The sequence below is a fragment of the Dendrobates tinctorius genome, unplaced genomic scaffold (assembly GCF_039654945.1).
Source record: "Dendrobates tinctorius isolate UK_male_01 unplaced genomic scaffold, ASM3965494v1 ptg000032l, whole genome shotgun sequence".
Classification (NCBI taxonomy): domain Eukaryota; kingdom Metazoa; phylum Chordata; class Amphibia; order Anura; family Dendrobatidae; genus Dendrobates; species Dendrobates tinctorius.
In genome coordinates this window covers 10,805,211-10,823,711 of record NW_027361700.1, presented here as the reverse complement: position 1 = coordinate 10,823,711, position 18,501 = coordinate 10,805,211, and the positions used below count along the sequence as shown (strand labels likewise).

Here is an 18,501-nt window from a genome sequence, read left to right as displayed (position 1 = left end):
CCATCCTTGTCTGCATGGCTCCTTATTCCCATCCTTGTCTGAATGGCTCTTTATTCCCATCCTTGTTTGCATGGCTCCTTATTCCCATCCTTGTTTGCATGGCTCCTTATTCCCATCCTTGTTTGCATGGCTCCTTATTCCCATCCTTGTTTGCATGGCTCCTTATTCCCATCTTTGTTTGCATGGCTCCTTATTCCCATCTTTGTTTGCATGGCTCCTTATTCCCATCCTGGTCTGCATGGCTCCTTATTCCCATCCTGGTCTGCATGGCTCCTTATTCCTATCCTTGTCTGCATGGATCCTTATTCCCATCCTTGTCTGCATGGCTCCTTATTCCCACCCTTGTCTGCATGGCTCCTTATTCCCATCCTTGTTTGCATGGCTCCTTATTCCCATCCTTGTCTGCATGGCTCCTTATTCCCATCCTTGTCTGCATGGCTCCTTATTCCCACCCTTGTCTGCATGGCTCCTTATTCCCACCCTTGTCTGCATGGCTCCTTATCCCCACCCTTGTCTGCATGGCTCCTTATCCCCACCCTTGTCTGCATGGCTCCTTATCTCCATCCTTGTCTGCATGGCTCCTTATTCCCATTCTTGTCTGCATGGCACCTTATCTCCATCCTTGTCTGCATGGCTCATTATTCCCATCCTGGTATGCATGGCTCCTTATCTCTATATTTGCATGCATGGCTTTTCATCCTGTTCTTTGCATGCATGGCTCCTCATTCCTATCCTTGTATGTGTGGCCCCCGTGAGAAAAGCATAAAAAAAATCCTACTTGCCTTCCTGCGCACCCTTGCAGCATCTTGTTCCAATGCCAGCAGCTCCTGCGGCCGAGCGATCACTTGTCCCCGCTTATTAAGTGAATGAATATTCACCTCTCTCTACGCCTATGGGAGTGGATAGAGGTGAATTATTCATTACATTGATGAGCGGGCACCCGTGGCTGTGACTGTGCGTGCTATAAGAGAAATGAGTATTCATTGCCAGTACATTGAAACTTCTGCTATGAGGCCCCATAGTTTCTTTAGACGCCTTTATTTATGTACTCGTACTGACATGGAGACTCATATTGCCAGGTCACTTTTACCATATAACATACCATAGTGAACATGATAAAAAAAAAAAAAAAAAACTCCCCCAAAATAGTGAAATTGCATTTTTTTTTTTTTTTTTTTTTTTGCAGTTTCAGTGCGCTTGGAATGTTTTCACGTTTTACAGTACATTATGTGATAGAATAAATGACGGTGCGAAAAAACAGAAATAACAACAAGAGCAATAGTGTTTTATCCACGTTACATTTAGGAGACCAAAGACCGTGGTACTCGCGTGGTATGGTTGCTTGACCACAACCACTAAATAAGTACAATGCTGCTGCAGACCCACAACTAAGGCTAGTTTCACACTAGCGCTTTTGAGCGCAGCGACGGCCTGCGCACGGCCGCCTACCGGCGCATGACGCTGCATGCGTCCTGCGTCCCCTATCTTTATCACTGGGGGCGCAGGCCGTGCGCAGTATGCGTTTGGCGGCGCATGCGTCCTTTTTAACGGTGCGCCGACCTGTGCCAAACGCAACCTGCTGCAGTTTGGTTGCGCTCGGCGCACCATCAAAAAGGCGCATGTGCCGCCAAACGCATACTGCGCACGGCCTGCGCCCCCAGTGATAAAGATAGGGGACGCAGGACACATGCAGCATCTTGCGCCGGTAGGCGGAGCTACCGGCGGAGGCGCAGCAGGGGCGGGGCTTAGCGGCGCTAGTGTGAAACTAGCCTAAAAGCAACTGAAATGTAAAGAAAGGGTTAATTCTGTGCAGCCAGTAGATCAAAGATGGAGGATAAAACAGTATCGAGAAATACGGTTTGTCAACATGTTTCGAAGTTACGATCTTCATGGGGACTAACCATGGTGTGCCTTGTCCTGTTGAAGTTTGTAACTTCAAAACATGTTGATAAATAACCCGCATTTCTGGATACAACTTTATCCTCCATCCTATCTACTGGCTTAGCAGAATTAACCCCATCTTTCCATTTCTTTTACTTGTAGAATGAATAGTGTCATTCAAAAGTACAGTCCGTCCCTCAAAAAACAAGCCTATCATATGGCGTTATTGACGGAAAAATAAGTCATGGCTCTTACATTACACGCACATTTATACAATGGAGAAAAAATCTTCCTGGAAGAGCTTCTTTAAATTGGCTATTTAATTATTAAAGGTAATAACATTCTTAATCTATTAAAAGGGAACAAAATATGTATTGAGTTATTATACATTCAACACTAAAAATGTTCAGCAATTGAATTGTCCATGCGGTCTGTCTTAATGTAGATCAAACTAGACCAATAATATCAACATAGATCAACTATAATATAAAGCAAATATGCAGAAAGGGAGAATTGATCAAAAGAGAAGTGTGACTAAAAAAAACACAATGTGAGCGTTTTGCAATGGTAAATAGTGGAAAAGAGTATTATAAAAGAGAGGCACAAGGCAACTCCTGGAAAAGGAGGTATTTTGGATACAAACACTGGGGACATTTGCTCTAATAGAGATCAATGAAAAATGTAATTTTATTGTATTTTTTATTAATTGGATATAATGCTGATGCTGGCTTATATTGTTTCTTGGAATTGTATGTAATTCCATATGTTTCTATGACACTATAGATATTCATGAGTGCATGAAGGTCACAGTGTGAGAAGGGGACGTGGCCTCCGTAACGCTGCAGTGGGGGGCTGCTCCTGCTGACCACCATATATATGTCTTTAGAAGCTATTGAGCTCTGCACTGATCAAATGTCTGTATTTGGTTAAATGCTGGGATATCTAGTTCTGATGTTTTTGAGTAATAACGGAGGAGCATTTTCTCTCACTGTATTACGTTATTAACTCTGGTAATATTTCTAGGTGAACGGATTTATCCTCTAATACATAGTATGAATTCATCACTTGCTGGAAAAATAACAGGCATGTTGTTGGAAATAGACAACTCCGAGCTGTTACATATGCTGGAGTCTCCGGAGTCTCTTCAAACAAAGGTATTTTAAAAGTGAAACATTTGCTGTCAAGTGGCATTGCTAATAAGTCATTAAATGGCATGAACATGCTTTTCATACTTTCATTCTGTACGTCTGCAGTTACTGCAGCCCACTAGACTATAATGTGTTTTAAGGGGCTCTGTCACTGTTTTTGCTACCCAATTTGAGAGCAGAATGATAAAAGGACAGAGATCCTGATTCCAGTGATGTCACTTACAGAGCTGCTTGCTGTACGTTTGATAATAGATCCGCAGCTGACCAAGCAGTGATATCAGTTCTCTGAATGCTGAGCTCTGTATAACCCCGCACCAACCGGTGATTCATTGACCGCTTTCTGTGTACACTGTGCATGGGCAGGCAGCTGCCAATCTGGTGGGGGAGGGATTATATAGAGCTCATGAATATACAGGACTACATGTCAGCAGATTTACTAGTCCTGTAATGATTATCATCTTCTGAGAAAAGTGACTTTATCAAACTACAGCAGTCCAGTAATTGAAAAATCATTGGAATCCTGTTTTGTCTGTAGATTAAGCTGTTCGTAGAGTAAAGGTACTGTCACACTTAGTGATGCACCAGCGATCCCGACCAGCGATATGACACGGTCAGGATCGCTGGTACATCGCTAAGTGGTCGCTAGTGAGCTGCCACACAGGCAGATCTCACCAGCGACATCGCTGGGGTCGGGGGTCGCTACTTACCTGTCACACTAGGTGATCCTGCGTCCTCCCGCCCGGCTCCACGCTCGTCTCTCCACAGGAAGCGCCGCAGGAAGCTGACGACGAGAAACGGTCCAGGACATTCTCGCGCGATCAGCGATAATCAGCGGGGGAGCGGGTCGTAGGTAAGTATCACACACAGCGATATCGCTAGCAATATCGCTATAACTTCACAAGTTATAGCGATATTGCTAGAGATATCGCTTAGTGTGACAGGCCCTTAAGTGGCAAAAATCTGGATTTGCTTCAACTGGATGGAAATCTGGACATGAGACTGACAAAAGGCGAAGCGAGCCAGGCAATTTCTCACACTTTTGACCAATACAATTAAAACCTAAACTAATCATATGTCTCATACCTAAATATTTTCTGACAGTAGATACCTTGTATATTGTAATAATCCCTCCAAGCACTTTACCCCACTAGCTGCCTTCCTCTAATTTTGCATCAAATTGTAATGAAATAAACACCCCCACAAAATCCCAACCCTATATGTAGTGATCAGAGATTGTCCTCCTTAATAGCTTGTGGTAAATCCTATGAAGAAAAGTTATTTCTCCTCCCTGGGGTAATTTTGGGGATGGAAGGATGACAGTTGCAGATAGTTCTTCCTGTCTCGCAGCTTCCACCCACCAGGTGCATTGCAGTAACAGATTTGGGAGGTAGAACGTAAAGCTTTTGTTAAGTTCAGAGACTACTGTCCTAGTCCCCTGAAGCATTTAGTCATGACATGCGGCTTTCTTGGCTGAGGAATTCTGAGTCGATGCTTTCCACCTACTGTGGCGTCTATGCGATTAGTAGAGCACACAGAAGCTGTGTCGGCACTGGCAGCAGATCATGGTAACATGCTGACTGTCCTAAACGCTGCTGCTAAGCAATGATTGATGTGATATTGGTATTAAATCTTGTACAATACAGCAGCTCCAAGCATGTGCTGACAGCCAAAGACGGCAAGGGCATGTTCAGATTGTATTCTTGTAGCAGCTGGAAGGCTGCAAACTAGAGACTGATGTATTAGGAAATTTCTTATAAAGTTAGCTTTTCCTTCTGTGGTAAACTACAGTATGTGTTCCCCACAGGTCGAAGAAGCCGTCGGCGTCCTACAAGCCCACCATGCTAAGGAGACTTCACTAAAAGGCGGCCATCCTTCCCTGATGTGAAATGCTCCTGCCGATCAGAGCCACGTGTGGACTTGGACCTTCACTACACTGTGTCACGCGCGCAGTGGAAGGAAACTGTATAAATTTAGGAAAGCTAATCATATTTTGTTTGTGTATAAATATAGTATTATGTAAGGTAAAGTAAATTACATCCCCAGTGATGAACAACAGCTATATATAGTATAATTTCTTTATCTTTTATTATTGTGTGTTCTTGTTTAATTTTTTTTCTGCATTAAATAAAAACTTGCAAAAGCAAATATGTTGTATATTTAGTTTATATCCATTCTGTCCCATAGACCTTGGCAAAAAGGATCGGGGACCGACTCACTACTAAGGAAATCTCATGTCTCCCATTCCTCTCTTGGGTGTCCCTGGAAAATCACAGATGAAATAAATGTCACGTTTCACTCTCACTAGTAGTTGGGGGGGTTTGAGTCCTCTGTTTCTCACTTGCACAGCCATGGCAGTCCTGTGTAAGGGGCAGTTCAAGCTGTAGTTTTCAGTTACTCTTATTTTTCAGACTATAGGACTCGCTTTACAATAAGACGCAATCCAGGACTAGCCTGGAGGAAATAGGGAAAATAATAATTCCTGCTAATTGAACCTTCTCTGCCACTGGAAAGAAGTGGAAGGGTTCAAAATCGCAACTCTGTCCCATGGACCAATACTGACTATACATTACAGCATTTTGAATTTCTTTCCACACGTGACTAATTCCATGACCTGAAAGTTCTTCAGCTAGCCAGGACTTGCACTATCTGTCCTTGTCCTGCATAAAAACAGCAATTTTGGCATCGCTTTGCATCATTTTTTATGCATTTAATGTGTAAGATAAAAATTGTAATTGTAAAAATAATTATTGGGTCATTACAGACATAATTGTTTAGATTTTTAGGCTTTTTAACTATAATTTCTTATACTTTTAAAGAGTAACTGTTTTAATTTTAATTTCATAAATCAATAGTATACATCATAATCAACTTGTATATCTTATCACAGCAATCCAATTTTTTCAGGACTGATCATTTGCAAAATTCTCAATTCACAGATAAAATCTGTATTCAGTGAAAAGACTTCCCCATTACTGAGATAGGAGATGGCAGGTGGGAAGAGGAGGGCAAAGCAAGAGGCAGAGCTATTGATGTCATCAGAGTGCAGTCTGATTTTTCTCACGGACCCATAGACTTGCATTGCCTTTATTTTGATCCGAGACACTGATCAAAATCAGTCATGTCTGTTGTTTTTCCCATGGATCACTTGGTCCAAGGAAAAAAATTGGACATGTTTATAGCCCAATATCACTCGTACCTAATACGGTATATATATCTGAGAAAATCAAAGAAAAGCTGCACATTCCATTAGGATGTGAAAAGTCATGCCGGGGCCAGGTAGTGGATAAATTAAGATTTAGAGCAGTGGAGTTGCACCGTCAGTATTGTACTATAACAAATTTAGAGTAGTAAGGTAAACTAGAAGCCTTATATTAATAGAACATGACTAGTGATGAGTGAACGTGCTCAGATATAACAGTCTCGCTGTGTATCCGGTTATCCTCTCAGGAATGCTGGAGCGTCACCATACAAGTTCAGTCAGGAATAACTCGCTTGCCAGCAGTGGTGATGGGCTAAATATCTGTTACCTGAGGGATATTTGTAACCTGTCCTAGTCCTTGGGTACTCAATGTTCACTCTTGGTTGGGCTGGATCATTGACAATTACTTCTGAAGGTTTCCCACATCTGCAGCCTACGAAGAGATGGAGTCCAGAAGCCTTCATGTATGGGGCTAATGCACTGGTTTCTGCTGGATGTCATGAAGGGGAGTCCCCAGCTTGACAGTATCATCTGATGCACACTTTAGTCTGTATAGGCTCCATGTAATACATGATTTCCCCTAGAGCTACTGGCTGCACACATTTTTCTGTAGATGGTAGATATCTATGTTCATGGTGTAATGAATTTATATTCGTGTTGGGAAGAGCTCTGCAATTAATGTCCATCATTACAGGTCCCTCAGGAGTCATCACCCTGATGTTACAGGTTCCTGCAGCCATGCTCTGCCCCTATATCAATGCGATTTCCCATACAGGGATATTAAGTTGTGTGACCACCACTGGGAGCTGTAGGCGCAGTGGCCATATCTACGTTACCCACAGAGAAAGTCTGAAGAGAACAATTTGACAAAAGACATCTGTGCACAGGATCTAAGCATGCCATGTGTGTATCCTGCTGGGTTGGAAACATCTGTAGATTTCTTGTGAGAACCAACTTGTCTTAGGACAACACTGCCAATTTGTTGTGAAGATGTTTGCTCATAACTAAACTGTTAACTAGATTTGTATCTGCTCTAGAACTTCATCCTTATCCAAGAGACTCCCCTGTGTTGCTGAACCTAATAAGCGTCCGTCTACACAAACCATCCCCCCCATAAGAAGCTGCGACTGAAAATAGGAAGTCGCTGGGCACACATTTACTTTTCAGTCTCTTGTTTACACAATGGGATGTGCCATCTACAATTTATCATTTTAAGCCTTCAACAAACAAGCGTTACTAGTTAGACCGGTGGGTAATAATAGGGAGAATGTACGGGCAGCACGGTGGCTCAGTGGTTAGCACTTTGCAGCGCTAGAGTCCTTGGTTCAAATCCCACCAAGGATGAAATCTGCAAGGAGTTTGTATGTTCTCCCCGTGTTTGCGTGGGTCTCCTCCAGGTTCTCCGGTTTCCTCCAACATCCCAAAGACATACTGATGGGGAATAGTGTCTGTAAAGCGCTGCGGAAAATGATAGCGCTATATAAGCAAGCGTACTAAAAATGAACTTTCCTATGTAAAGTCACTGAATACATTAGGTAAATTATTCCCCTAGCCCCAATGAAGGCGTCTAAAGGAAGAAAAATACCCAAACTGTTTTAATATCTATTATATAGCACTCTGTGTCTCTCAAACATCTGTGCCCCCCAATCCCCACAGAAAATCACGCTGAGAACTCTGCTCCCCTTCCGTATAGCAGCAAGCTTCTAGCAGCTCCCACCTTACCCCTATTTTGTATTCCTGCATCAAGTACCCCCCACCAGACTATCACATTGAGCTTCAAGCACCCCTATAACGGGCAGTATTCATCCTATCTCCACATTACCATGTCCAATATATGTACATGTAGATCTGCTGTGCTGGGCTATTTCGACAAGTCACCATATTCTGGAGATCTGCTCTTGATACCTATTTAGACCTGGTGCTAATGTACCAAGCTAGCATACAGTTGGGAGCCACATGTTGGGAACTCTTGGGCATATTTACACATCAAAGTCACCCACAGGTGATATAAAAAATCCAGTATATAGTGTGTGTATGTGTCTGCATTGTATGTGAGCATTCTATTGAGGTTGAAGGAAGACTTAACTCTATCTAGTTCAACCTACAACACAACATAATCCAGAGGAAGGCAAAAAATGTAAGGCAGATGCTAATTACCCAAAAAATTCCTTCCTGACACCACATACAGCAATCAGACTGGTTCCTTATTTCAACATCCCATCACAGATTTTCAACCCATAACCTGCAATATTCTATTTTTCAAGAAAAGGGGTCCAGACACGCAAACTTTTGTAGAGAATCAACCATTGTAACATCATATGGCAGAGTTCCATAGTCTCACTGCTCTTACAGTAAAGAATCCGCGTCTGTGATTATGATTAAACCTTCGTTCCTCCAGACATAGAGGATGCCCCCTTGTCACCATCGCAGGCCTAGCAAAAGATCATTAGAAAAATCTCTGCATTGTCCCTTTCAGTGATTTGTACATTTTTATACAATCACCCATAAGTCTTTTTTTTCCAAACTGAATAATTCCATGTTTGATAACCTGTCTCAATATTGCAGTTCACCCATTCTCTTAATAGCTTATTCTCCCCTGCCACGGGTCCAGCACTGCCTCATGGCCCCCGCTCCTTTCTTTGTTTATTGTTTGCAATCAGGCTTGGACTGAACCACAGGAGAATGGGATAACCCTCCGGTGGGCCCCTGTTTGAGGGGGCCACCACCTCTTATATGATCAGTACTTGGCACTATGTACTTGAATCACTATGTACAGACAGAAGCGGCATCTTATTCATCTAGCAATCTACTCCATTCACTGTTATATACATTTGTGATTGAGGATAATGTCACATCTACATGTAGCTGAAAAGTGGGGCCCTGTAATTTGTTACTGGTGGGCCCTTGGCATTATCCTTAATCACAAATTCATATAACAATGAACTGAGTAAATTCTTAGATGAATAAGATGTCGCCTTTGTCTGTACATAGTGATGTGTATAGTGCCAAGTACTGCTCATACAAGAGGGTGATGGCGGCCCAACGGAGGATTCTCCTGTTCTCCTGTGGGCCAGTCCAAGCCTGTGCAATGCCTTTTAGCCTCAAAATATGGTGTGCATTATGGCATCCAAGGAGTTCAATTTTGGTCTCCTCTGACCAGACTATATTCTTCCAGTATTTCATAAGCTTGTCTAAATGTTGGGCCAACTCCCTCTGTCTGAAATTTTGAGGAGTGCACCTGGTCATGGCCAGATTATGGTGAAATGTTGATCTTCTCACTTCCAGATTATGGCCCCAGCAGGGCTCCCTGGAACCTTCAGTAGTTTAGAAATTCTTTGAAACCAATGCCATTAGTATGTTTTGCAACACTGAGGTTGAGTTGAGACGGGCCACTGGTTTTACCCATCATCAGATGTTTATTGTGTGGCACCTTGGTAATGTGATACTTTATTATCCGGCCATCCGTTGAACCAGTGATGATATTATTCACTAAGGGGCAGGATTGCTTTCTAATTACTGGTAGATTTCAGCTGCTGTCATGACTTTCCAGGAGCCGAGGGTCATTAGCATCTTGCATCGGATGCCATTCGCTGGTGTGACTCCGGCCTAAGTCAGACATTTCGGGACTTATTCATTAACACTGTGCTCCAGTCCACTAAAATAGTGTAAATTTTTATGAATTTTGATGGGTGGTGTAGACAAGCCCCTATCCCAGCCAAGCTATACTCATAATGGTGTAGATGGTTCACACTGGCGGGAAAAGGCCAAATATAGAAATGTTTTTTGCATCTTTCAAGTTGCACAAAAATATTGTTTTTTTTAGCTAGAATTCTGGCGTAACAGATTAATGAATCGGTTCCTTCCTCTCCAGGGAAAACAAAAGATTTGACATTTATTGTCAAATAGCTCAATGCTTCTCCCTCCTAGCCATCATCTAGGGAGGGAGGAAGCAAAATTAGATGGTCGTCCAGTCCCACCTAAATCGTCTGGTTAGGCCAAATTCACTGCCTGTACTGGAAAGATTTAAGGGAACTTGCCAGCCCCTAAACGATATTAGCTTGCAGAAATGGGGTTAACCTGCTGGTTAATACTGTTAAAATGCTATCCGTCCGCCTTGGGCTAAGTTCACATTTGCATATGTGTGCACAGCGTATCATCTGCATGCGCAAACGCATGCTAACAGTGTTTTTTATCCACATCTTTCGCATGATGAAAAAAAACGGTGTTTGCATGCGTTTTTGCATGCGTTTGTGTTATTTATGCGCATGCTTTTCCAGAACTTCCTTGACACAAGCCACGTCCAATGGAAATTCTGTATATAGACCCTTGTACAGATGAAATCCTCAACTTTTGCTGCTGTAGCCAGATGCAAGATGGATCTTGGCATGGAAAGCTTCTATCATAATCTGGATTTGGACTTGAAATTGGCTGTTGCCTTTGCTGTGGCTTGTGAAGAAGATAGACGGAGAAGACGTCATCGTCGCTACTGGCAACATCCCATCGTTGAAGTCCGAGAGAGCCATGGAGCCTACCACTTGTTGTACACCGAGCTGCGTGCAAACCTTCAGAAGTTTATCGACTACACGAGGATGTCGGAACAGAGCTTCGATGACGTGCCGCAATGTGTCCGAGGATCCAGCACCAGGCAGGACACAAAGCTATGCTAAGCTATTCCTGCTGAGGAATGTCTGTTGGTGACCCTAAGGTACGTAATTTTGAAAAAGAAACACCTGTCACTAATATTATTGTTATAAAAGCCATGTACTGATTTTTTTTCCCCATTTTCTTTTCCGCTGATTCCTGGCTACCTGAGAGACCTTATCTCTACATTTTCAATTCTGCATTGGAGTGTCCACCCTTTCTGGGATTTTTAGAGACACCTGCTGTGCTTTATGTGACGTTCTGCGTGAAGAATTCCTCCCCCAACCCACAACTGAACTCTGACTGGATAATGCTGCAAAATTCCAGGACATTTGTAATTTTCCTAATTGGGGGCTGTGGACGGCAAACACATTCGGATTAGGAAACGTACTGGAAGTGGATCCGAGTATTTCAATTACAAAAAATATTTTTCTATTCTCATGGCGATTGCAGATGCTGATTGTCGATTGACGTTGGCTCATTTGGACGAGGAAATGGCTCACAGACTTTCAAAAACTCTGAGATGGGCCAACGTTTGGGAATAATTTCAATTTTCCACAACCACGACCTCTTCTGAACACTGAAGGACCACCAATGCTGTTTGTTGTGGTTGGGGATGAGGCGTTCCAAATGTGTGCCAACCTCATAAAACTGTACATCAAATAGATTTACAACTACCGACTGACAAGGGCACGAAGAACTGTGGAGTGTGCCTTTGTATTGCTGGTATCTAAATGGCGCATTTTGGGAAACAGCCATCAGTCTTAAAACTGAGACAATTGATGAGGTTGTGAAAGCGTATGGTGTTCTGCACAATTACATCCTGTTGAAAGAGCGACAACACTTAGAACTTGAGGAACCTGTTACTACCACATTGCAAGATTACCAAGATCACCCTCTGAGGACTACAGTGGAAGTTGCCCAAATGAGGGATACATTTACTGCCTACTTTGTTTCTGATATTGGACGTGTGGCATGGAAAGACGAAAGGGTTTAAGTCGCTAATAAGTAAAATGTACCTGTAATGTTTGCTGACTTTAATACTAACACCTTCACTGTAACGTTAATACTAAACACCTTGAATGTAACACCTGTTAATACTTCAACAATACACACGTTTAAATAAAGAAGATAAAGGAAACATAGGGAGACAGACTGTGTGAAAAAATTTTTTTATTAAAAATAAAAACAATGCTTAATTTAACACTTCCTGGACTTGCTCGTTCTGAAGCATGCATGCGTACGCATGTCCTTGCGTACCAATGCGTTCCCATAGACAGTAATGAGTTGTTTTGACGCACTTCATCTGCAATCATCCGCATGCGTATGGCTGCGCACATTTGACGCCTCAAAATATGCAACATGTTGCGTTCGCCGGACACCGCCGCACAATGCAAAACAACGCATGCATACGCATCCGCAAGCGAATGTGTGCAAACACACGTTCCTGCGTACGCCATGTTAAAGATATGTATGCATGACGCATGCGGATCAAACGCTGCGCACAGATACGCAAATGTGAAACCAGCCAACACAGATGTCCATGTATCACGCACGTATTCTATGCGTGACTTTTACGGCTAGAACATGTACCCATAGAAGCCTATAGGCTGCTCTCATGGCTGTTATTTGCCAGCACCAAGGATGAAAATTGCTGATGGAAATCTGAGTCTGTGAAAATCATGGGCAGCACCCGGGGTTACCTGTGTAGTCTGTGTGCCCCATGATTATCACTGTAGTGGATAGCAGAAGTTTTGTCGTTTATCCAAATATGAAAATCGCTGATAAAACTGATGGTAAAAACAGCCACAAACACTGATGACACTTGTACCGTTCATTCTTATGTATGTCTGAATGAGACAAAGCCCAGCGTCTGTCGTAACACTGCACCATTTACTGCATAGAATGGTAGAGTTGGAATGGACCTCCTGGGTCATCTGGTCCAACCCCCTGCTCAAAGCAGGATTCACTATATCATCCCAGTCAGATGTCTGTCCAGCCTCTGTTTGAAGACTTCCATTGAAGGAGAACTCACCACTTCTCGTGGCAGCCTGTTCCACTCATTGATCACTCTAATCATACTCGCTGGGATTCGTTATGCACAGGGCCGGCCGAGAGATTACGGCGCCCTAGGCGAAACTATTTTGTTGCGCCCCTACTATTCTTGGCAGTAGATGAAAACTTGGGATATAAATTTAGGAGCAAAATAAACCGCAACAACAATGATTAATTAACTCTCTCCTAACTCTTTAATCTTCTGAGAAGTTGTATAGGACAAATATATACAAAGTAATCAATAACACAAAACAAAAACGACCATAGGTAATTAAAATTTTTGTTTCCTTGCCTTTTTTTTTTTAAAAGGATGACACTAAGTCACCGAGATTAATTTGTTTAGCAACTTCAGATTCTATCGAAATTGTTGCCAACCCAACCAACCTCTCTTGCGTCATATTTGCCCTTAGATATGTACACTTTTCTTTCCATCCCTAAAACTTTTTGCCTTTTGAAAAGATTTTTTATAATTTTTTTCTATTTTTTCGCTGGCGCCCCCTTTGGGTCGGCGCCCTAGGCGGCCGCCTAGTTCGCCTATACGTTCGGGCCGGCCCTGGTTGTGCATACAGGACCCCTGAGAGTGACGACCCCCTGCACATCGGGCTGGTGACTGCATGGATGGGACGCCATCGCCTTTTCGCCTTTGTTTCCTGCGAAGACCACAGAAGGAGACAAGAATTAAAGTGGTGTGTATTATTTCCTTTATTTTTTTTTTTATTAGGAGCCATTTTTGAAAAGCTTTGAACCCCCCCTTCTTAATATTGTGATAGGGTTTAAAGTAACAAAGCAGTAAAAAATAAATAAATAACAGCAAGCAGTGTGGATCCAGCCCAAGGATGCTCTTTTCCTATCGGTAATACATGCAATCGTCTGGTGGTAAAAATGACTTGTCTGGCAGTGTATGCTGGCAGTTGTAGTTCTACAGCAGCCCAGCATTGGCTAAAGCTAGACATAAGCTGTCACCACAAGGAAAGTCACCTGCAGGCTGCACTCTGCCTTATCAGAGCTGACATCAGCTGCTGCTGTAAGTGCTGCACTCGCTTCCTGTTCCGACTTCCGCTCACTAGTCTCTAGTGTCTGTGCACACAGCGCTGTGTGTGCGATAATAGCCCCGAGCGTGCTGTGCAGCAGGTCCATGTAGCGCTGGAGGGAGCGCTGGGGACACTGCATCCCCGATCACTGGCGGCAGGATGGAGACGGTGCAGCTGAGGAGCCACCCGAGGAGGTAGAACCGTGTGCACACTGGCGGCGATCACTGCCGCTGCGATCTGATCGGGGCGATCTGGCCTCTACAGTATATTGTATTATTTAGGACTCCTTCATATATTACTTAGTTTCCTTTGTGTATTAGATTTCTGGATGTCTTTTTAGTTTTTGTCTCTGGCAGCACATGTTAGTACAAGCATCTCTATTTGCTTGATGAGGCCAGTGGGGCCATTTTTGTGCTTTACTATGAGATTTTCTGAGAGTTTCTTGATCTGATTTTTGCACTCCACACCTTGGATAAAACGCATTTTTCCTCCAGCCTCGTTCACACCGGGCGGTTCTCATACCCCTGCTTACAGATGTCATTGCAGCCATAATTAGTGTGTGGACTCGGATCGGCCATCTTTCCGTTCCCCTGGGAGGCTTTATTCCGAATATTAGCCGTTCCCTGGGATGATCACTCGTCACAATGACAATTTGTCTGGTTTAGATTAGCCGTTTTATTAGCTCTGGAAGGGGGGATTTTAGACACTGCTTTTTGCTAAAAATCCCATGGTTTTTGTGCATTTTTTTTTTTACTCAAAGTGCATAAAAAGCTCAGTTAGATATTAGTTGGGAGTTAGTAAGAAAATCTGAAAAACACTAAAAGGCTGTGTTCACACTGAGTCTATTTGATGAGTTTTTGGAGCAAAAACAGCATAAACTCCAAGTTTTTCAGGAAGATCTGGAGGAGTTTCCACTCAATCCACGAAAACGCAGCAAAAGCACTCAGTGTGCACATAGCCGAACAGGGTCTTGTTAACACTTATGGTGACTTTATTTTTGTTTTTCTAGTTCCCTGCCTTGTATTCGCCCATAGGTTTTTCTAAAGGACAAAATAGGCGTTGATAACAAGTGTGTATGAAAATAATGGTGATATTTAAAGAGATGCGGTCACCAGATTTTCCCACTATAAAGGATTTTTACCCCGTTTCACAATATTGTAGGAAGATGTATAGGAGTCTCCAACCCCCAAAATATCATGTCTAATGCCTCCATACGAAGGGCAGGCTCGGACTGGCCCACAGGGTAACAGGGGAATCCACCGGTAGGCCCATGTGCAGATCTGGGCCCCCAACCCCACTGTATGGGCAGTACTTGGCATAATTCAATTGATTCAATCTGTGCAGAAAAAAAGCAGCATCTCATCAGTCATTAACCATACTACCCAGTTTATTATTTTATAGAGATACAGGTAAATTTGTTGACGAGGGTAGTGTAATATTTGTATGCAGGTGAAAAGGGGGCCCCTCAAGGTCAATTTTACTGGTGGACTCTTAGCACTCCAGTCCGCCACTGACAAAGGGGTCTGATCTCATGGGTTTTTCTGTTCTTGATCTGGCACCTCCTGTAGGCCTGCAATCGTCCTCTTTCCCTGCTCCATGTGGATGACGTGTCCCCCATCACGCTCCTGCGCAGGCGCACTTCTCTCTGTCCTGTACTGCGCATACGCCGAGAAAAGGCCAAAGACCTGGAAGTAAAGTCGCGACTACAGTACTTGGTTCTGCCGTCGGTGGGGCAGAGTGAGGTATGTCTGTGCAGGAACACAATGGGGGACACTGTGTGGATGACGTAGGACACGCCGTCCACATTATACTGTCAGTCCGGAACCAAAACCTTGTATGTTGTTACTAACTTAATTTACATATTAGTATTGCAGGGACACTAAGGAGATTATGGCTATGTTCACACAATGAGTGTTTGGTGAGGTTTTAATGTTGCAGATTTTCCAAAAAAAACACAATTAACCTATTTTACTTATTGGGTGCAGACTATGCAGCTCATTGTGGGAACGTGGCCTCAGACCACCGGCTGATTGGTAATTGGATCCGGTCCTTGTTAGCTTTGACTAAACCCCCCACACTAGATTGTCTGCAGATATTAGTGCCATACACCGATTACTCCATCTGTAGCAGCTCATCCTCTAACATGGCCCATGCCAGAATGGGGCCGTCCGTGGAAGAGTCATGATAGAGGAAGTGTCGGCCGGTATATGTCACGCCATGGCCGGCTGTGGATGTTCTTACATTTAGGTAACTGTAACATAGGATTGTGCAATGCGATATTGGCCAAGTCTCCTTTCTTCGCTTCTGCTTTTGTGCATTAGTAACCAACCAGAAGGCGCTCGCTCTCACAATACCCTACTATTCACACCGACTTCCTGCTCTGACGCTTGTATTTCTTTGGTTTGCTATTTAGAATCGAATGTTACAAGGCAGTCTCCATGCCTATTGTGCATGGTGTACGAGTTTTTTCTATAACTTGTACATATTCCACTACATGGAGAATGCCGGTAAATGGATATTCTCAACATTATACTTAAACTGCAAACTGATTGTACAAATAAGAACGTCGCAATTTTTAATTTTATAGTTTACTGCTCTTTGTCCAGGTTACCGCTGCAGTCTGTCAGAGGTGGCAGGTCGTCTCTGGAAGGAGCTCAGCATTTACGAGCTGTTTGCTATAGAACGTACAAGCCCTGCTGTGAAACTGTAAGGCCGGGGTCACACTAGAGAGGAATACGGACGGGTGAGAGGTGTTAAAAGCACGCATTACACACGGACAAATGATTCTCTATGGGGCAGCTCCCAACAGCTGTATATTTCTCATCCGTATTCTACACTCCGTGCCAATCGCAGCATGCTGCGATTGTCAGCGTACTACGGCCGTAATACGCCAATGCAAGTCTATGGGTGCGCAAAAAATACGGATTACACACGGACCACACATGTGACTTGCGAGAAATACGCACCCGGTGTCTTTTAGCAAAGCCGGCAATTCAGTGCACTATACAGTAAACTCACACTGACAGGTTTAATAAAGAAAGAATAGATATATACACATAGAATACACATATATATATATATATATATATATATATATATATATATATATATATATACATACATACATGTCATAGTGACAAACATAAATATATATATTTATATGTCACAGAGTTCTTCATAGCAGAATAGCCGCTAATTAAATTGCCGGCTTCTATCAAATCATTCCCCAACCCGACATGAAATGACACATGGTTTACATTCAGTAAAGCATTTCATTTCATGTTTTTTTTATATGTCCCTGACTAATAATTAGATGAGAGCTTGTGTGCAAAATTTGGGAGTTGTAGTTGTTATTTTAAGGGGTTAATTCTTTGTTAAAAAAATGCGTGGGCTTCCCATTGCCCTATATTGGTGGCGAGTGGGTTACTCTAACAAAGGGTTAATGTCACCATTCAATTGTAAGGTGACATTAACCCTTTGTTAGATTAACCCATTCGCCACCGCTACAGGGCAATGGGAAGCCAACGCATTTTTTAATAAAGAACCCCTTAAAATAACAACTACAACTCCCAAATTTTGCACACAAGCCCTCATCTAATTATTAGTCAAGGACATATAAAAAAACATGAAATGAAATGCTTTACTGAATGTAAACCATGTGTCATTTCATGTCAGGTTGGGGAATGATTTGATAGAAGCCGGCAATTTAATAGCAGCTATTCTGCTATGAAGAACTCTGTGAAATATATATATATAATATATATATATGTATAATGTTTATCTCAATGACTTGTGTGTGTGTGTATATATATATATATATATATATATATATATATATATATATATATACACACAGTGTGTATATATATACACTCACTGGCCACTTTATTAGGTACACCTGTCCAACTGTGTGTTAAGACTTAATTTCTAATCAGCCAATCACATGGCGGCAACTCAGTGCATTTAGGCATGTAGACATGGTCAAGACAATCTCCTGCAGTTCAAACCGAGCATCAGTATGGGGAAGAAAGGTGATTTGAGTGCCTTTGAACGTGGCATGATTGTTGGTGCCAGAAGGGCTGGTCTGAGAATTTCAGAAACTGCTGATCTACTGGGATTTTCACGCACAACCATCTCTAGGGTTTACAGAGAACGGTCCGAAAAAGAAAAAAAATCCAGTGAGCGGCAGTTCTGTGGCCGGAAATGCCATGTTGATGCCAGAGGTCAGAGGAGAATGGGCAGACTGGTTCGAGCTGATAGAAAGGCAACAGTGACTCAAATTGCCACCCGTTACAACCAAGGTAGGCAGAAGAGCATCTCTGAACGCACAGTGCGTCGAACTTTGAGGCAGATGGGCTACAGCAGCAGAAGACCACACTGGGTACCACTCCTCTCAGCTAAGAACAGGAAACTGAGGCTACAATTTGCACAAGCTCATCGAAATTGGACAGTAGAAGATTGGAAAAACGTTGCCTGGTCTGATGAGTCTCGATTTCTGCTGCGACATTCGGATGGTAGGGTCAGAATTTGGCGTAAACAACATGAA

The 18,501-nt window shown here is 42.9% G+C and overlaps 2 protein-coding genes across 8 annotated transcripts in view; both read left to right on the top strand.

The window, feature by feature from the left end:
- Nucleotides 1-5,174, top strand: part of LOC141086401 (embryonic polyadenylate-binding protein) — a 243,232-nt gene extending 238,058 nt beyond the window's left edge. For all 7 annotated transcript variants that reach the window (XM_073572389.1, XM_073572388.1, XM_073572392.1 and 4 more), the window contains 2 exons: nucleotides 2,905-3,035; nucleotides 4,834-5,174. In XM_073572389.1, coding sequence (XP_073428490.1) covers nucleotides 2,905-3,035; nucleotides 4,834-4,914 — 212 coding nt within the window. In that variant the 3' untranslated portion in view covers nucleotides 4,915-5,174. The remainder of the gene's footprint in view (nucleotides 1-2,904; nucleotides 3,036-4,833) is intronic.
- Nucleotides 5,175-13,968: 8,794 nt separating this feature from the next.
- LOC141086399 (serine/threonine-protein kinase 4-like) overlaps nucleotides 13,969-18,501 on the top strand; it is a 73,150-nt gene continuing 68,617 nt past the window's right edge. The window contains exon 1 of the mRNA XM_073572385.1: nucleotides 13,969-14,149. Coding sequence (XP_073428486.1) covers nucleotides 14,115-14,149 — 35 coding nt within the window. The 5' untranslated portion in view covers nucleotides 13,969-14,114. The remainder of the gene's footprint in view (nucleotides 14,150-18,501) is intronic.